General features: G+C 43.1%; 1 protein-coding gene across 3 annotated transcripts in view; it reads right to left on the bottom strand.

Moving 5' to 3' along the window:
- The window catches only part of BMS1 (BMS1 ribosome biogenesis factor), a 100,963-nt gene that overhangs the window by 69,570 nt on the left and 18,233 nt on the right, over positions 1-13,160 (bottom strand). For 2 of the 3 annotated variants that reach the window (XM_030203247.1, XM_030203248.1), the window contains exons 6-8: positions 9,005-9,147; positions 7,327-7,448; positions 5,640-5,836 (exon numbers count right to left, since the gene is read on the bottom strand). In XM_030203247.1, the coding sequence (XP_030059107.1) occupies positions 5,640-5,836; positions 7,327-7,448; positions 9,005-9,147 (462 nt within the window). Of the gene's footprint in view, positions 1-5,639; positions 5,837-7,326; positions 7,449-9,004; positions 9,148-13,160 lie in introns of those variants that run through there. The other variant, XM_030203249.1, reaches the window with a different exon arrangement.

The following is a 13,160-nucleotide window of genomic DNA, read 5'->3' as shown; positions in this document are numbered from 1 at the left end:
AGGCTCACCGCCACCAGCAGGGGAACGGACAGCCCTCACCTGCACTCCTGACGATGCACCACCGTCCAACGACATCAGCAGACGAGGTCCCGGTACCACCGACGTCGATACAGCTATCCGATGTCTCGGCGCCGATGCAGAGGCCCGATGCCTCGATGCACTCGATGCAAGGGCGGCCGAGGAAGATGGTCTGGACGCTGACGACGTCGATGCACTCGAAGATCCCGGTGCCGATGCCGACGAAGAGCCCGAGAACAACACGTTCCACTGGGCTAGTCTCGCTACCTGAGTCCGCCTTTGAAGCAGGGAACACAGACTGCAGTTCTGAGGGCGGTGCTCGGCCCCCAGACACTGAAGACACGACGAGTGTCGATCAGTGAGCGAGATAACCCGGGCGCACTGGGTGCACTTCTTGAAGCCGCTGGAAGGCTTCGATGTCATGGGCGGAAAAATCACGCCGGCGAAATCAAAAGCCGAAATGGCGAAAATTGAAGCACCAAAATTTAGAGGGAGAAAAATCTCGACCGAGGCCGAAAGAGGCCTACCCCGATGACGAAAGAAAACTTATCGGGGCAAAAAGCTGGAAGTACGGGGAGGATTGACACGAAACCCGGGGAGGGTTTCCGGAGCACTTCCCGAACTAGAACAAAGCTTTTCCGAAGAAAAAACACGCTCAAAAAAACTTTGGACACGCGAGGTCGACTTTCCGGGGCTCGACACGGCGAAAAAACGACCGTACCGAGTGCGGACAAAAGAAGACTGGCCGGCTCGAGCCGGTTTCGGGCGGGAAGACGGCCGCGCATGCGCGGTGCGCGCGGGCGCGCGAGGACTAGCAAAGGACTTTGCTAGTGAAGTTTCCGATTGGAGGGGCTGCCGTGGACGTCACCCATCAGTGAGAACAAGCAGCCTGCTTGTCCTCGGAGAATCCAATTTCCAAGAAAGAAAGGGCCCCTTTTACCACACTGCGGTAAAGGGCGGCCTAAAAGTGGTGTTAGCGCATGGGTTTGCTACACGCTAAGGCCTCCTTTTACCGCAGCGAGTGAAAGGCTTTTTTTTTTTTTAAGGAAATGGCCCTGCAGCAAGTTAAACACTCGCCATGCGGCCATTTCCCAGGGTAGCCCTTACTGTCACCAATTTAGGAAACAGTGGTACTGCCAAACTGGTGCACATCAACAGTGCAGTAGCTCTATGGCCCCAAAATGTGAACAGAATTAGACTACATAGTGTTAAACGGTACTATTTAGCATCATCACTGGTATTCTTAGCAAAAGGGCAAGGTCTGAACAAGCACAATTATTTATGTGGTGGGGGAGGGGGGGGGTCATTCCAAGGCAGGGCTAAGACACACTGGCTAGCCTATAAAGTCACCTGTGATATATCTGCTCTGTAGATGGAGAATAGTGATTTCTAGTGCCAGCAATGAGAAATTAGACCTTACCTGCTAATTTACTTTCCTTTAGTCCCTCCAGACTGGCCTAGATGAATGGACTATGCACTCCTATCAGAAGGTGGGTGGAGACTGAGAATTACAGACTTCTGGTGGAGCCTATAAGTTAGCTGCGCAGTCCCTCCCGGACTTAGTAAGAACATAATAAGCAGAATGAACTAACAACCAACAAATCTCGCCTAACCCTTCTCTCTCATGTCTTCAAAATCCCAAAGGATATGCAGGAACTCTGCACTGCAAAGGAAGCAGCAGCCTCAAACAGCAAGAGCAGTCAGCCCCACAGAAAGATTTTTTTTTTTTTAACAAAAATGAAAAACTTCCATACTACTACTACTTATCATTTCTATAGGGCTACTAGACATATGCATCACTGTACACTGGACATGAAGAGACAGTCCCTGCTTGACAGAGTTTACAATCTAATTAGGACAAAGAGGACAAATAAGGGATAAGGTAATTACTAAGGTGGGAATGATAAAACATGGGTAATGAACAAGTGAGTAAGGGTTAGGAGTTAAAAGCAGCATTAAAAAGGTGGGCTTTTAGCCTAGATTTGAAGACGGCCAGAGACGGAGCTCAACATTCCAGCTCAGGAAGTCTATATCTACACTACCCAAGCTGCAAAGGACTTAAATATAAATCAACTTACTACTACAAATCATTTGTATAGCGCTACCAGTCGTACGCAGCACTTCACAATTGAACTTACGCATCTAGCTTTTCCTACATAAGCACACAACTATGGAACGCATTATCAAAAGCCTTGAAATCGACATACGACCACCTAAACTTCCGAAAATCAGTAAAAACTAACCGGTTCAAAAAGCATACCCCACCGATCCAACTTAAATGCCTGATCCCTACAATACAACAAAACTAAAGTACGTAATGGACAAAATGCAACTCTTCCGATGTACATTTTCCCTAATGTGGCTATGCCACATGAACTTCATCTTACCACAAAATCACTTTGTATTTATTCTCACCGAAGTCTGCAACACCTCTTTGGTACTATGTAAGCCACATTGAGCCTACAAATAGGTGGGAAAATGTGGGATACAAATGTAACAAATAAATAAAATAAATAAACTCATTTTACATGGTATGTGATACTTTATATGTATACCCGACTTTGAATTGTCCTTGCATTTCTCAGGGCACAGACCGTAGAAGTCTGCCCAGTACTGTTCTTGTACTAAGTTCTGAAGCTAACGTCGAAGCCCCTTAAAATTTACACTCTAGCCCATCCCTATCTATTCACCATAGAAGTCTGCCCAGCTCCCGTTTTGTTTCCCAATTACCGGTGTCGCCACCCAATGTCCACTAAGATGCCATGGAACCATTCCTTGTAAATAGGATTCCTTTGTGTTTATCCCACGCATGTTTGAATGCCATTACTGTTTTCATCTCCACCACCTCCCGCGGGAGGGCATTCCACATATCCACCACCCTCTCTGTGAAAAAAAATACTTCCTGACATTAATCCCGAGTCTGCCCCCCTGCAACCTCAATTCATGTCCTCTAGTTCTACCGCCTTCCCGTCTCTGGAAAAGGTTCATTTGTGGATTAATACCTTTCAAATATTTGAATGTCTGTATCATGTCACCCGTTCCTCCTTTCCTTCAAGGTATACATGTTCAGGTCAGCAAGTCTCGCCTCATACGGTTTGCAACGCAAATCCCATACCATATTTGTAGCTTTTCTTTGCACCGCTTCCAGTCTTTTTACATCTTTAGCAAGATACGGCCGCCAAAACTGAACACAATACTCCAAGTGGGGCCTCACCAACGACTTGTAGAGGGGCATCAACATCTCCTTTTTTCTGCTGGTCGTGCCCTTCTCTATGCAGCCTAGCATCCCTCTGGCCACGGCCATCGCCTTGTCGCACTGTTTCTTCACCTTTAGATCCTCAGACACTAGCATCCCAAGGTCTCTCTCCCGAGTCAAGCTTACTAATCGCTCCCCTCCTATCCGGTATCTCTCTTTTGGGTTTCTGCACCCCAAGTGCATCACTCTACACTTCTTGGAATTAAATTTTACCTGCCAGACCCTCAACCATTCTTCTAACGTTTAGAAATCCCTTCTCATCATTTCTACTCCCCTCCAGGGTATCCACTCTATTAGCTAGTGTTATCTGCAAAAAGGCACACCTTTCCTTCTAACCCTTCAGCAATATCTCCCACAAATATATTAAAAAGAATAGGCCCCAGCACCGACCCCTGAAGAACTCCACTGCTCACCTTCCTTTCCTCTGAGCGGATTCCATTTACCACCACCCTCTGCCACCTGTCGGTCAACCAGTTTCTTATCCAATTCACCACTTTCGGTTCTAGGTTCAACCCTTTCAGCTTATTCATGAGTCTTCTGTGGGGGACTGTATCAAAGGCTTTGCTGAAGTCCAAGTAGATTACATCTAGCGCACGTTCTTCATCCAGTTCTTTTGGTCACCCAGTCAAAGAAGTCAATAAGATTCGTTTGGCAGGATTTTCCTTTGGTAAAGCCATGTTGCCTTGGGTCCTGTAACCCGTCAGCTTCTAGAAAGTTAACTATCCTTTCTTTCAGCAGCGACTCCATTATTTTTCCTACCACCGACGTAAGACACTCCAGAAGCACAATGTGACCCCCATGGGCCACACCTCTAACCAGCAGCCAAGAGCGAGCCCTGGGAGTGAAGCAGAGGAGTTAGGAGCAAGAATCAATTAAAAATATTGCTGACCCCAAGTAACATTTTTTCCTCCTAGGACTAGGAATCCCCAGGCCTAGCAGACCAGTTGAGACCGCGCATGATCCCACCTCTACCATCTGCTGGGAGATGAGAAATACTGATTCAGCTAATAGGCTCTACCAGAAGTCTGTAGTTCTCAGTCTCTACCCACCTGACGGTAGGAGTGCATAACACATCCATCTTGGTCAGTCTGGAGGGACTCTAAGGAATGGTATGTTTCACCCAGTTCACCAGGAAAAAAAAATAATAAAATTTAAAGCAGCAGCATTAAAAAGATAGAAAATTCACAGCAAACTGTCACCTTGATATTGAGCAACTGGGTGGGGGTGTGGGAGAAAACTTTGACTTACTACTGAATAAATAAAATATTTAAAAAAAAAAAAAGTGTCACCTTGATATTGTGGAAGACAAACTTTGGTCCTCAAGGGCCGCAAATGAATCAGGATTGCAGGATATCGCTAATGAATACACAAGAGAGATGTTATTCAAGCAAATCTCTCTCATATATATATATTCATAATAGATAGCCTGAAAACCCAATGCATGTGCATGGGTCCATCTGTAAAGCACATGTATTCTTGGACTGAGACTGTCTATCTACTGGTTTATCCATATGTACTGCATTTTGAGAATGTGCATCTGCAATCACAGGTTGAGATATTCGACTAAACAAAGCACCTGTGTGTGCTACATTTGGGTTTCTCGGCCATATGATTCAGTACCCTATTCACATACATGTAGCTACTTATTTGTTTTCAGTTTCTTGATATACTGATGACCACAGAAGTGGCATATATGTGGTTTACAATGTAAAAATATACAGGCAAAGAACAGAAGCCAAAGACAGAACAAAAAAAAGAGAAAGGAGATGGAGTAGAAGTAAGGAGGAGAGGTGGGGGGAGGAGAGGGCTGGGCGATCAGTGAAAAGCCTTTTGGAAGAGGTGCATCTTCAGAAGAGTTTTAAATCTGATGAAGAAGACACAAGTCTGATGTGGGGAGGTAGTGGGTTCTAGAACTTTGGATAGCTGAAGGTAGTTTCTTGGGAAATGTTTAAGTGGAGGGAGGGAGGAGAAATTCACTACTAGAAGAGCAGAAGGACGGTGAGGTGCCCAGGGTATAAGGAGATTATTGATAAAGGCCTGAGCAGAAAGGAGGCAAACTTTAAAGACAAGTAGAATGATTTTGCTTCACACAGTCTGCTTTAGCACCAGTTTACCATTTGGGCAGAGGTCTGCAGGGCTGCTTTATGAAGCTGATCTACACAATGCACTCCTAATTTAGTGGCCTGACAGGTTACGACAGCTGGGCAGCTGTTCTAGGCATGAAGGAGAGTTGATTTCAGAAAGTGGGACATGTGAAAGGTTCAGAATCTAAATTTACCATCAAATGAAAAGGCACACATCATGGTATACAATTAGATAAAATGCAGTTGAAAAGCTTGAGCCAGATGCAACATGTTGCTCTTACCAGCTGTGCCTGCTGAGCATGGTTTGGACCCAGGTCAATGTAGACAGCGTCTTTATCATACACCACACCACCTACACCTGAAAGTGGGGCATAAATCAGCTTCTCTTTTTCAGTCAGGGAGCGTTTCTTCTGCTGCTGTGGAAGTGGACAGGGATCCAGAAGGAAACTGACATCACTAAGGGTGAAATCTCCCACACCTAGATAACAAAAACAAAAGAGGCGGATTTATAAATTGTATTTAACTTGAATCAAAAAGGTGAAATCTAATCTTACCTTTTAATTTCCCTTCTTTGAGTCCCGCTAGACCAGTCCAAACCAGGGAGATAGAGAAACATACACAGTTTCAAATGACATCACCAGTACAACAGAAGGTGCAGCCTGGCACAAGTAAGTATTTCTCTACCTCCAGCAGTTAAGTGCCACTGAAAATCAGCAGAGCTGAACAAGGCAATTCAACTGAGAAGAAACCTCTCCTACCCAGTTAGATCGCTCTATCCACCCCAGTATTTTATTCAGGGTGGGAAAAAAAAAAAAAACATACCACAGAAAGACAGTATAAGATTATATTTTCTTGACTCCCATTAAAAATGTAATGAAGCCAAAATAACTTCCAACAAGAACCTACATACGTAGTGCAAAGAGAGCAAAATTGGAAGGCACATTGGATTCACATGCTGAATTTGAGAGTTTTAAGTCAAACTCCCTTTTCAATGGGAATATATAAAATAGCTTGCTTTAGAAAGCTTGAATCTTTTTAATTTGACCCAACGTAAAGAAAGTTTAACTGATTGGGAACCAGTACACCTGGATTGAAATTCAACTTCTGCCAACAATACAGTGTCAATGATCAAGTCACTTTGCCTCTCATTGTCTCAGTTACCCATTCAGATTGTAAATTCTCAAAGGCATGCACTCACTGAGCCAAATATAATTTATTGAAAAGCATAAAAATGTTGAAAGAAGGGGAGCATAAAAGGAAATGTAAAAAACTGTAGGCTTTGCAGTTTTATTGCACTGGTACCTATCATCACCAATAAATTAAATTCTTGTTAAATAGTGTAACTGGATCTGGCTCAGTGATGCTGCCAAGTAGAGGCCCTGGGTTCAATTCTCAAGCCAGTTGAGGCTGGGTCTATGTTCAGAGCCCATGGAAGGGACAGTTTTAGCCACAGTAATATCTGGTAACTAGTGTCTGACTCTGGATAAGCTTTCCAGAGACAACTGCAGTTCATGGTTTCTGGCCAAGCACTTGCACTGTAATGTTTGGGTTAAATAAGTTGGGAAGGCATATCAAAGGAAAGAAAAGACCCTGGATAATTACAAATAAAGCCACATGGTGCCATAACCCAATGAAAGCCGGCTCTGAACTATCTGAAGAGTTTTAAAAAGTGAGAAGGACTAAGGGCTTTACTTGCTTGCAAGATTGTCCCGAGTTGGACCAGTGCCCTGCGCGACATGCCCCCTTGCACCCCTAACCCTATAGGGGAGACAATGGATGGGAAGAGATTTTTGTGCCCCTGTCTTCCTTGTGCCCACACTGCCTTCAGGAAGACCCTATTTGCTTGGATGTGTGGAAAAGTCAATGACTCAATTTTTAGGACCAGTTCCTAAACAATCCAATGAACATGCTGCTGTTGGAAGTCAAAAATGTATCAATCAATGCTGAAACCCCAAACAACTCTTTTACCTGGAATATGTATCTGACTTTTGTTCTTCAGGTGTGCTCCTCGTAAATAACCATAAAGAGACACCTTTCTGTCACATTTGGGATTCAGTCGAATGTCTTCTGGATTTGTCAGATCTTCTATTCTGAAAGAAGCACATAATTTAGGCAGCTTCCCCAGGTACAAATAAAACCCGATGTGTGAACGTTTGGGTTAAACTGCTATATTAACCAAAATAGACTCTCATAATCTGTGTCAAACACTTTGAAGAAATTGTGAGCGAATTCAAGCACAACCCATACCGTTCCTATCCCTAGCACAGGCTGTGTGGCTCAGGAAGGCGACACCATAGTGGGACTCACAGGTGCCAGTGCTGTCACTGCTTGAACGCTTACAATATTGAGCAAACTCCCATTATTCTGACAAGGGGGCATTCGCTTGTGCTGAGTGTAGCACCCCCCCTAATCATTTTGAAAAATTGGCTCATGCCACCAGGCACAATGGGCTCTTCAACTGGAAATTCAGCTAGAAGCTAATACCAGTGCAGCCAAACATCATGTTTTAATTAATGAACAGCAACCTCTTTCTTGGAAAAATAAAAAAAATAGAAGTATCAGGTTTCTCAGTAATCAGGGAATTCACTAAAGGAGGTATGGAGTGGAGGAGTGGCCTAGTGGTTAGGGTGGTGGACTCTGGTCCTGGGGAACTGAGTTCGATTCCCACTTCAGGCACAGGCAGCTCCTTGTGACTCTGGGCAAGTCACTTAACCCTCCATTGCCCCAGGTACAAATAAGTACCTGTATATGTAAGCCGCATTGAGCCTGCCATGAGTGGGAAAGTGCGGGGTACAAATGTAATAAAATAAAAATAAAATTACTATGCCTCTGTATCACTTCATGGTGCAACCTCACCTTGAGTATTGTGTTAGTCGCTGTATCTCAAAAAAAAAAAAAAAAAAAGATACAGCAGAATTAGAAAAGGTTCAAAGAGCAACCAAAATGATAAAGGGGATGAAACTCCACTCATATGAGGAAAAGCTAAGGAAGTTTGGGCTCTTCAGCTTGGACAAGATACAGCTGAGGTGAGATATGATTGAGGTCTACAAAATCCTGAGAGGTGTACAACGAGAAGAAGTGAATCAATTTTTTACTCTTTCAAAAAGTAAAAAGACTAGGGGATACTCAATGAAGTTATACAGAAGTACTTTTAAAACAAATAGGAGGAAGTATTTTTTCACTCAACGAATTGTCAAGCTCTGGAACTCTTTGCCAGAGGATATAGTAATAGTGGCTTTAAAAAAAAGGTTTGGATAAGTTCCTGGAGGAAAAGTCCGTAGTCTGCTATTGAGGCAGACATGGGGAAGCCACTGTTTGCCCTGGAATTCGTAGCATGGAATGTTGCTACTATTTGGGTTTATGCCAGGTACTTGTGACCTGGACTGGCCACTGTTGGAAGCAGGATACTGGGCAAGATGGACTCTGACCCAGTATGACTCTTCTTATGTTCTTATTTGTGCCCAGGTAACCAATGGCAACCAAAATCTATTTTGGACATTCATCTTCAATAAGCAGCTACCTAGCATCAAGAGGATTTAAAGAACCCTAGCATCACTTCAGTATTATCCAGTAGCTAAATGGCAACTGCAGACTCTCATGCGTATTGCAACTCTCCATCAATAAGAGAGATTCTGTCCCTGCTTACCTGTCAGCCAGGACATAAGGATGAGAGGTCTGCCAAACGAGGGGTCGGAACTTCATCACAGAAATAAAACGGCCCAGGTTGCGAATTTCTTGTTTTTGATATTCTTCATACACCATGCCAGACAGATAAAAGAGTTTGGCACCCTAAAGTTTATTAAAAAAAAAAAAATGGGACAGTTAAATTTCTCCACAGATACGTGATAAAGTAACAAGAAAAACTAAAAAAAAAAAAAAAAAAGCTAAAAGACACTCAGTGGCACGCTGGAAATAATCTTCATGGCATTCATAACTGAGCCACCAGAAAACATCAATGTTGCAGACCTGTCTTATTTATAATATATAGGGATATACACATATTTCTGAAGATATGCACATCTATATCTATCTATGATGCCTGTCTATCTAAAAAGAAAGATATATGTATTAATCAACGATACACCATGGTGGTTATTTTAAAAGCCCCATTCAAGCTATGCACATGCAAATACTGGCATTTACACATGCATATCAAATCAAGAAAACTTGATTTTAGAAAGCAGGGATTAGCACCTGCAAATCACAAATGCATGCATTTTTAGAAGTGTTCCCCATTCCACACGCAGGACCCAAAAGACAAACAGAGCTCCGGAGTCTCAATGCGTGGATGAGGCAATGGCGAAAGGAGGAAGGTTTTAGATGTTAGGAATTAGGCAGCATTCTGGGGAAGGGAGAGCCTATTCCAGAAGGCTCCACCTTAACCAGGATGGAACTAGGCTGCTGGCATCAATATTTAAAAAGCAGCTTTTAAAACAGAAACTGGGGGAAGGCCCACAGTCACTCAAAAGCGCATGATTCAGAACAAGTTACCTTTAAAAGATATCACCAAAACAAAGATAGGGCATTCCGATAGCGAGGTTGCAATAGAGACCATAGTAGACCAGGTGTCGTTAAATACAGAGCACACAGATTTTAAAGATCGCAAATTATCACAATTAACTGCTGAGCAAGTTGTAAATAGGAACAAACATTGTTTGAAATGTCTGTATGCACATGCCAAAGCATAAGAAATAAGATGAGAGAGTGAGAATATATTGCATTAGGAGGAAGTGACATCAGCGAGATAAATGGCTGCCTGAACCGGGAGTTCCTCAGCACTAACCTATAATCAGAACAATATTGGAGCCATCTTGCGTTACAATTGCTCAAGTAGATAACTCCTACAGTGGGAGAGAGTAATTCTTTTATGTCACAAGAGCACTGGCACTGGTGGAATCTGGCAGCATTTGCCTATCAAGTCACTCAGCACAGCATGTATATGGAGGCCAAGATGGCAGCTGAGGCCCCGGCATTGACCCTGACGGAGACCACTCAAAATTCAGATGAACTACTTTTGCTACCACAGACTGATCAACATGAGAACGGGATAACAGGAACTCCAGCAGGTGAATTATTATAACTGTTTAACAGATATTAAACAGTTCGCAAAGAGCTGACCACATTGGCTGTGGACCTCCGAGGAGAAATTACTGAGCTAGGCCACAGGCTAGAGGAGGTGGAGACACGTTAAGGAGCATGTAAAAGCCATTACAACACTTGATACACAATTGCAAGACCACAAAGTGACCAAAGCATTTGTGCTAGATAAATTAGATGATTTGGACAACCGTAGTAGATGCTGCAACATCAGAATTTGGGGAATCCTGAGGTGGTGGTCCAAAAGATATCATGTGTTTTACTTTCAGATATGCAGCACACAATAACAGAGAGGGATATATAAATTGCATGGGCCCATCATACTTTGGGACAGGGCAGACCTAACAGACCAAAGGATATACTACTACTAATCATTTCTATAGCACTACAAGATATACACAGTACTTTACACATTATATGTAGGTACTTTCTCTGTCCCTAGAGGGCTCACAATGTAAGTTTTAGGTACTTGGGGCAATGGAGGGTTAGGTTGCCTGTTTCTCAGACTTTAAAATCAAGGAGGCAATTCTTGCCAAGGCACGAGCACAGCAGATAAAATGGAATACATTTGAGCTGGAACTCTACCAAGATCTAGCAGCAACCACACTTAAACATCTGAATGAATTCCGTCCTCTTACCCAGCAGCTAAAGGAAAGAGGCATTTGCTCTAACTAGCAGCATCCTTTGCGTTGGTCTTCGATCAGAATGGTAAAACTCCAGAGTGTCCAATCACCAGAAGAAGGAAGACCTACTTAACTAAATCTCTGACAGCTTCTGCTCCAACACTTCAACGACAGTTTTGACACGAATAAAATCTCATTCAAAATGGCAATGTGTTACTCAAGGTAAAGGAAAGCTGCAGCGACAACACAGTAAGACGTGAATACATTAGCATGCAGGATTGCTTGAAGACAATTGGACTCCTAAAATATTCCAGATATGTTGGAGTATTCTAATGTGAAGACATCAGTAATCGCTTAAATTTCATCTACAATTTGTGTACGAGATACTCTGCACGAACTTGACTGAATTCTCTTTTGACTATGTGATATAATGATGTGCAACTTCTTCATAGGCTCTAGAATACGAACTTGAGCCGGATCTATATACAAGATGGGCTCCAATTCCCAGCAGTGCATTCAACTAATAGGTGCTGGACTCACTTCCCCAGATTGTATGCTGCTATGGCACCATACCAGTATATCAAATATTGGGGGGGGGGGGGGGGGGGGGGAAGCAGGATATAAGAGAAAAAGATAACTTGGGAGGGGATTTTCATAATAGGAAAATTGTGTATGTATTGTTTAAGCAATCAGTGCAACATTATATTAGTTGGCTTTTTTTCCCCCCTATCTTTGGTGAAAATATTTTATCACAAACTATTAAGTTGGTGCCCCTTAATGTGAAAGGCCTGAACTCGTCCATTATTTACATTTAGGGAAACTTTGCAACTTAAAACTCTTCAGAATTTGGTTATCTGTCTCCTTTGTCATCTCCATAAGAATGATCATGTTACATCTACATTAGTCAACCATCAATGGTTACTGGTCAGGTTCCGTGTTCAATACAAACTTCTTCTGTTGGCCTTTCAAGCTTTCTGTCAGGGGACTCCTCCTTACTTGGCCAAACATACGATTCTCTATTCACCTATTCAAGTTTTAAGATGTGTTAATCACCACATGGTTCTGCTTGGTCCACGATCTGCTCAACTGGAGAGTACACAACATAGTGCCTTCTTTTTCGTAGCACCCTCATTATGGAATTCACTGCACAGTGAACTTTCCCTGAAATGGTTTAAAATCCCGATTAAAACCTGGCTTTTTGATGAAGCTTAGGTTTGGTTGTACTCATTTAGCATTGTTTTTTCTGGCATGGCCCAGTATCAGGTACTTGAGAGGTATTAATGTCTGCTTGCTTTTTGTTTGGCTGATTGTCTTACTTTTCCTATTATTATATTGTAGTTCCTATTTCTTTTGTGTTTAAGACTATGCACCGCTTTGTCTAGCCAAGGTCTTTTAATAAGCTGCGCTAGCGTTTTGCTCACGCAGCAAGGAGTAGCAGATGTGGGGCTGCAATGCTAGGACACACACTGAAGTTCACGTCAGAAGGGCAGGGGATTGGCAGAGCCGACAGTGCGCATATGAGCACTGCGGGCCCACACGTTTTACTTTTTGATCTGCCCAACACTGCTGCTCATTGGGGAAAAACAGCAGCAGCCGGAAAGAGATGGGGCAAGGGGAGAAATGCTGGATAAAGTGGGGAGAAGAGCGGAATTCTGGAAGGACGTGTGGAGGAGAAGCGAGGGCGAAATGCTGGACGGAAGCGGGGAGGAGAAGAGGGGCAATGTTGGACGGAAGCGGGGAGCAGAGGAGAATACAAATGAAATCAAGCTTGAAATTTTAAATTGTAGTTTTACCTATATGGCACTGCCTACTGTTGTGTCCCATTTAGAGACTACTGCATCTCTTGATTTCATTGGTTCAGGACATTAGTATAATACATCATCAAATTTATTAGAGAGTGTATTCTTGTAGTTTGCTTTTCCTTTTAAAAAAAAAAAAATCTTAATAGGATAACTTATTCTAATATCCTTCACCTCCCTCCCTGCCCTCCGCATTCTTTCCTCCTCAACCAATCGACCAAACCCTATTATCTCCATTCTTACCAAACTACTGCATTCTACCTTTCTCTGCACTTTATTTTGG

The sequence above is a fragment of the Microcaecilia unicolor genome, chromosome 5 (assembly GCF_901765095.1).
Source record: "Microcaecilia unicolor chromosome 5, aMicUni1.1, whole genome shotgun sequence".
Taxonomy (NCBI): Eukaryota; Metazoa; Chordata; class Amphibia; order Gymnophiona; family Siphonopidae; genus Microcaecilia; species Microcaecilia unicolor.
This window is presented reverse-complemented; position numbering and strand designations above follow the sequence as displayed.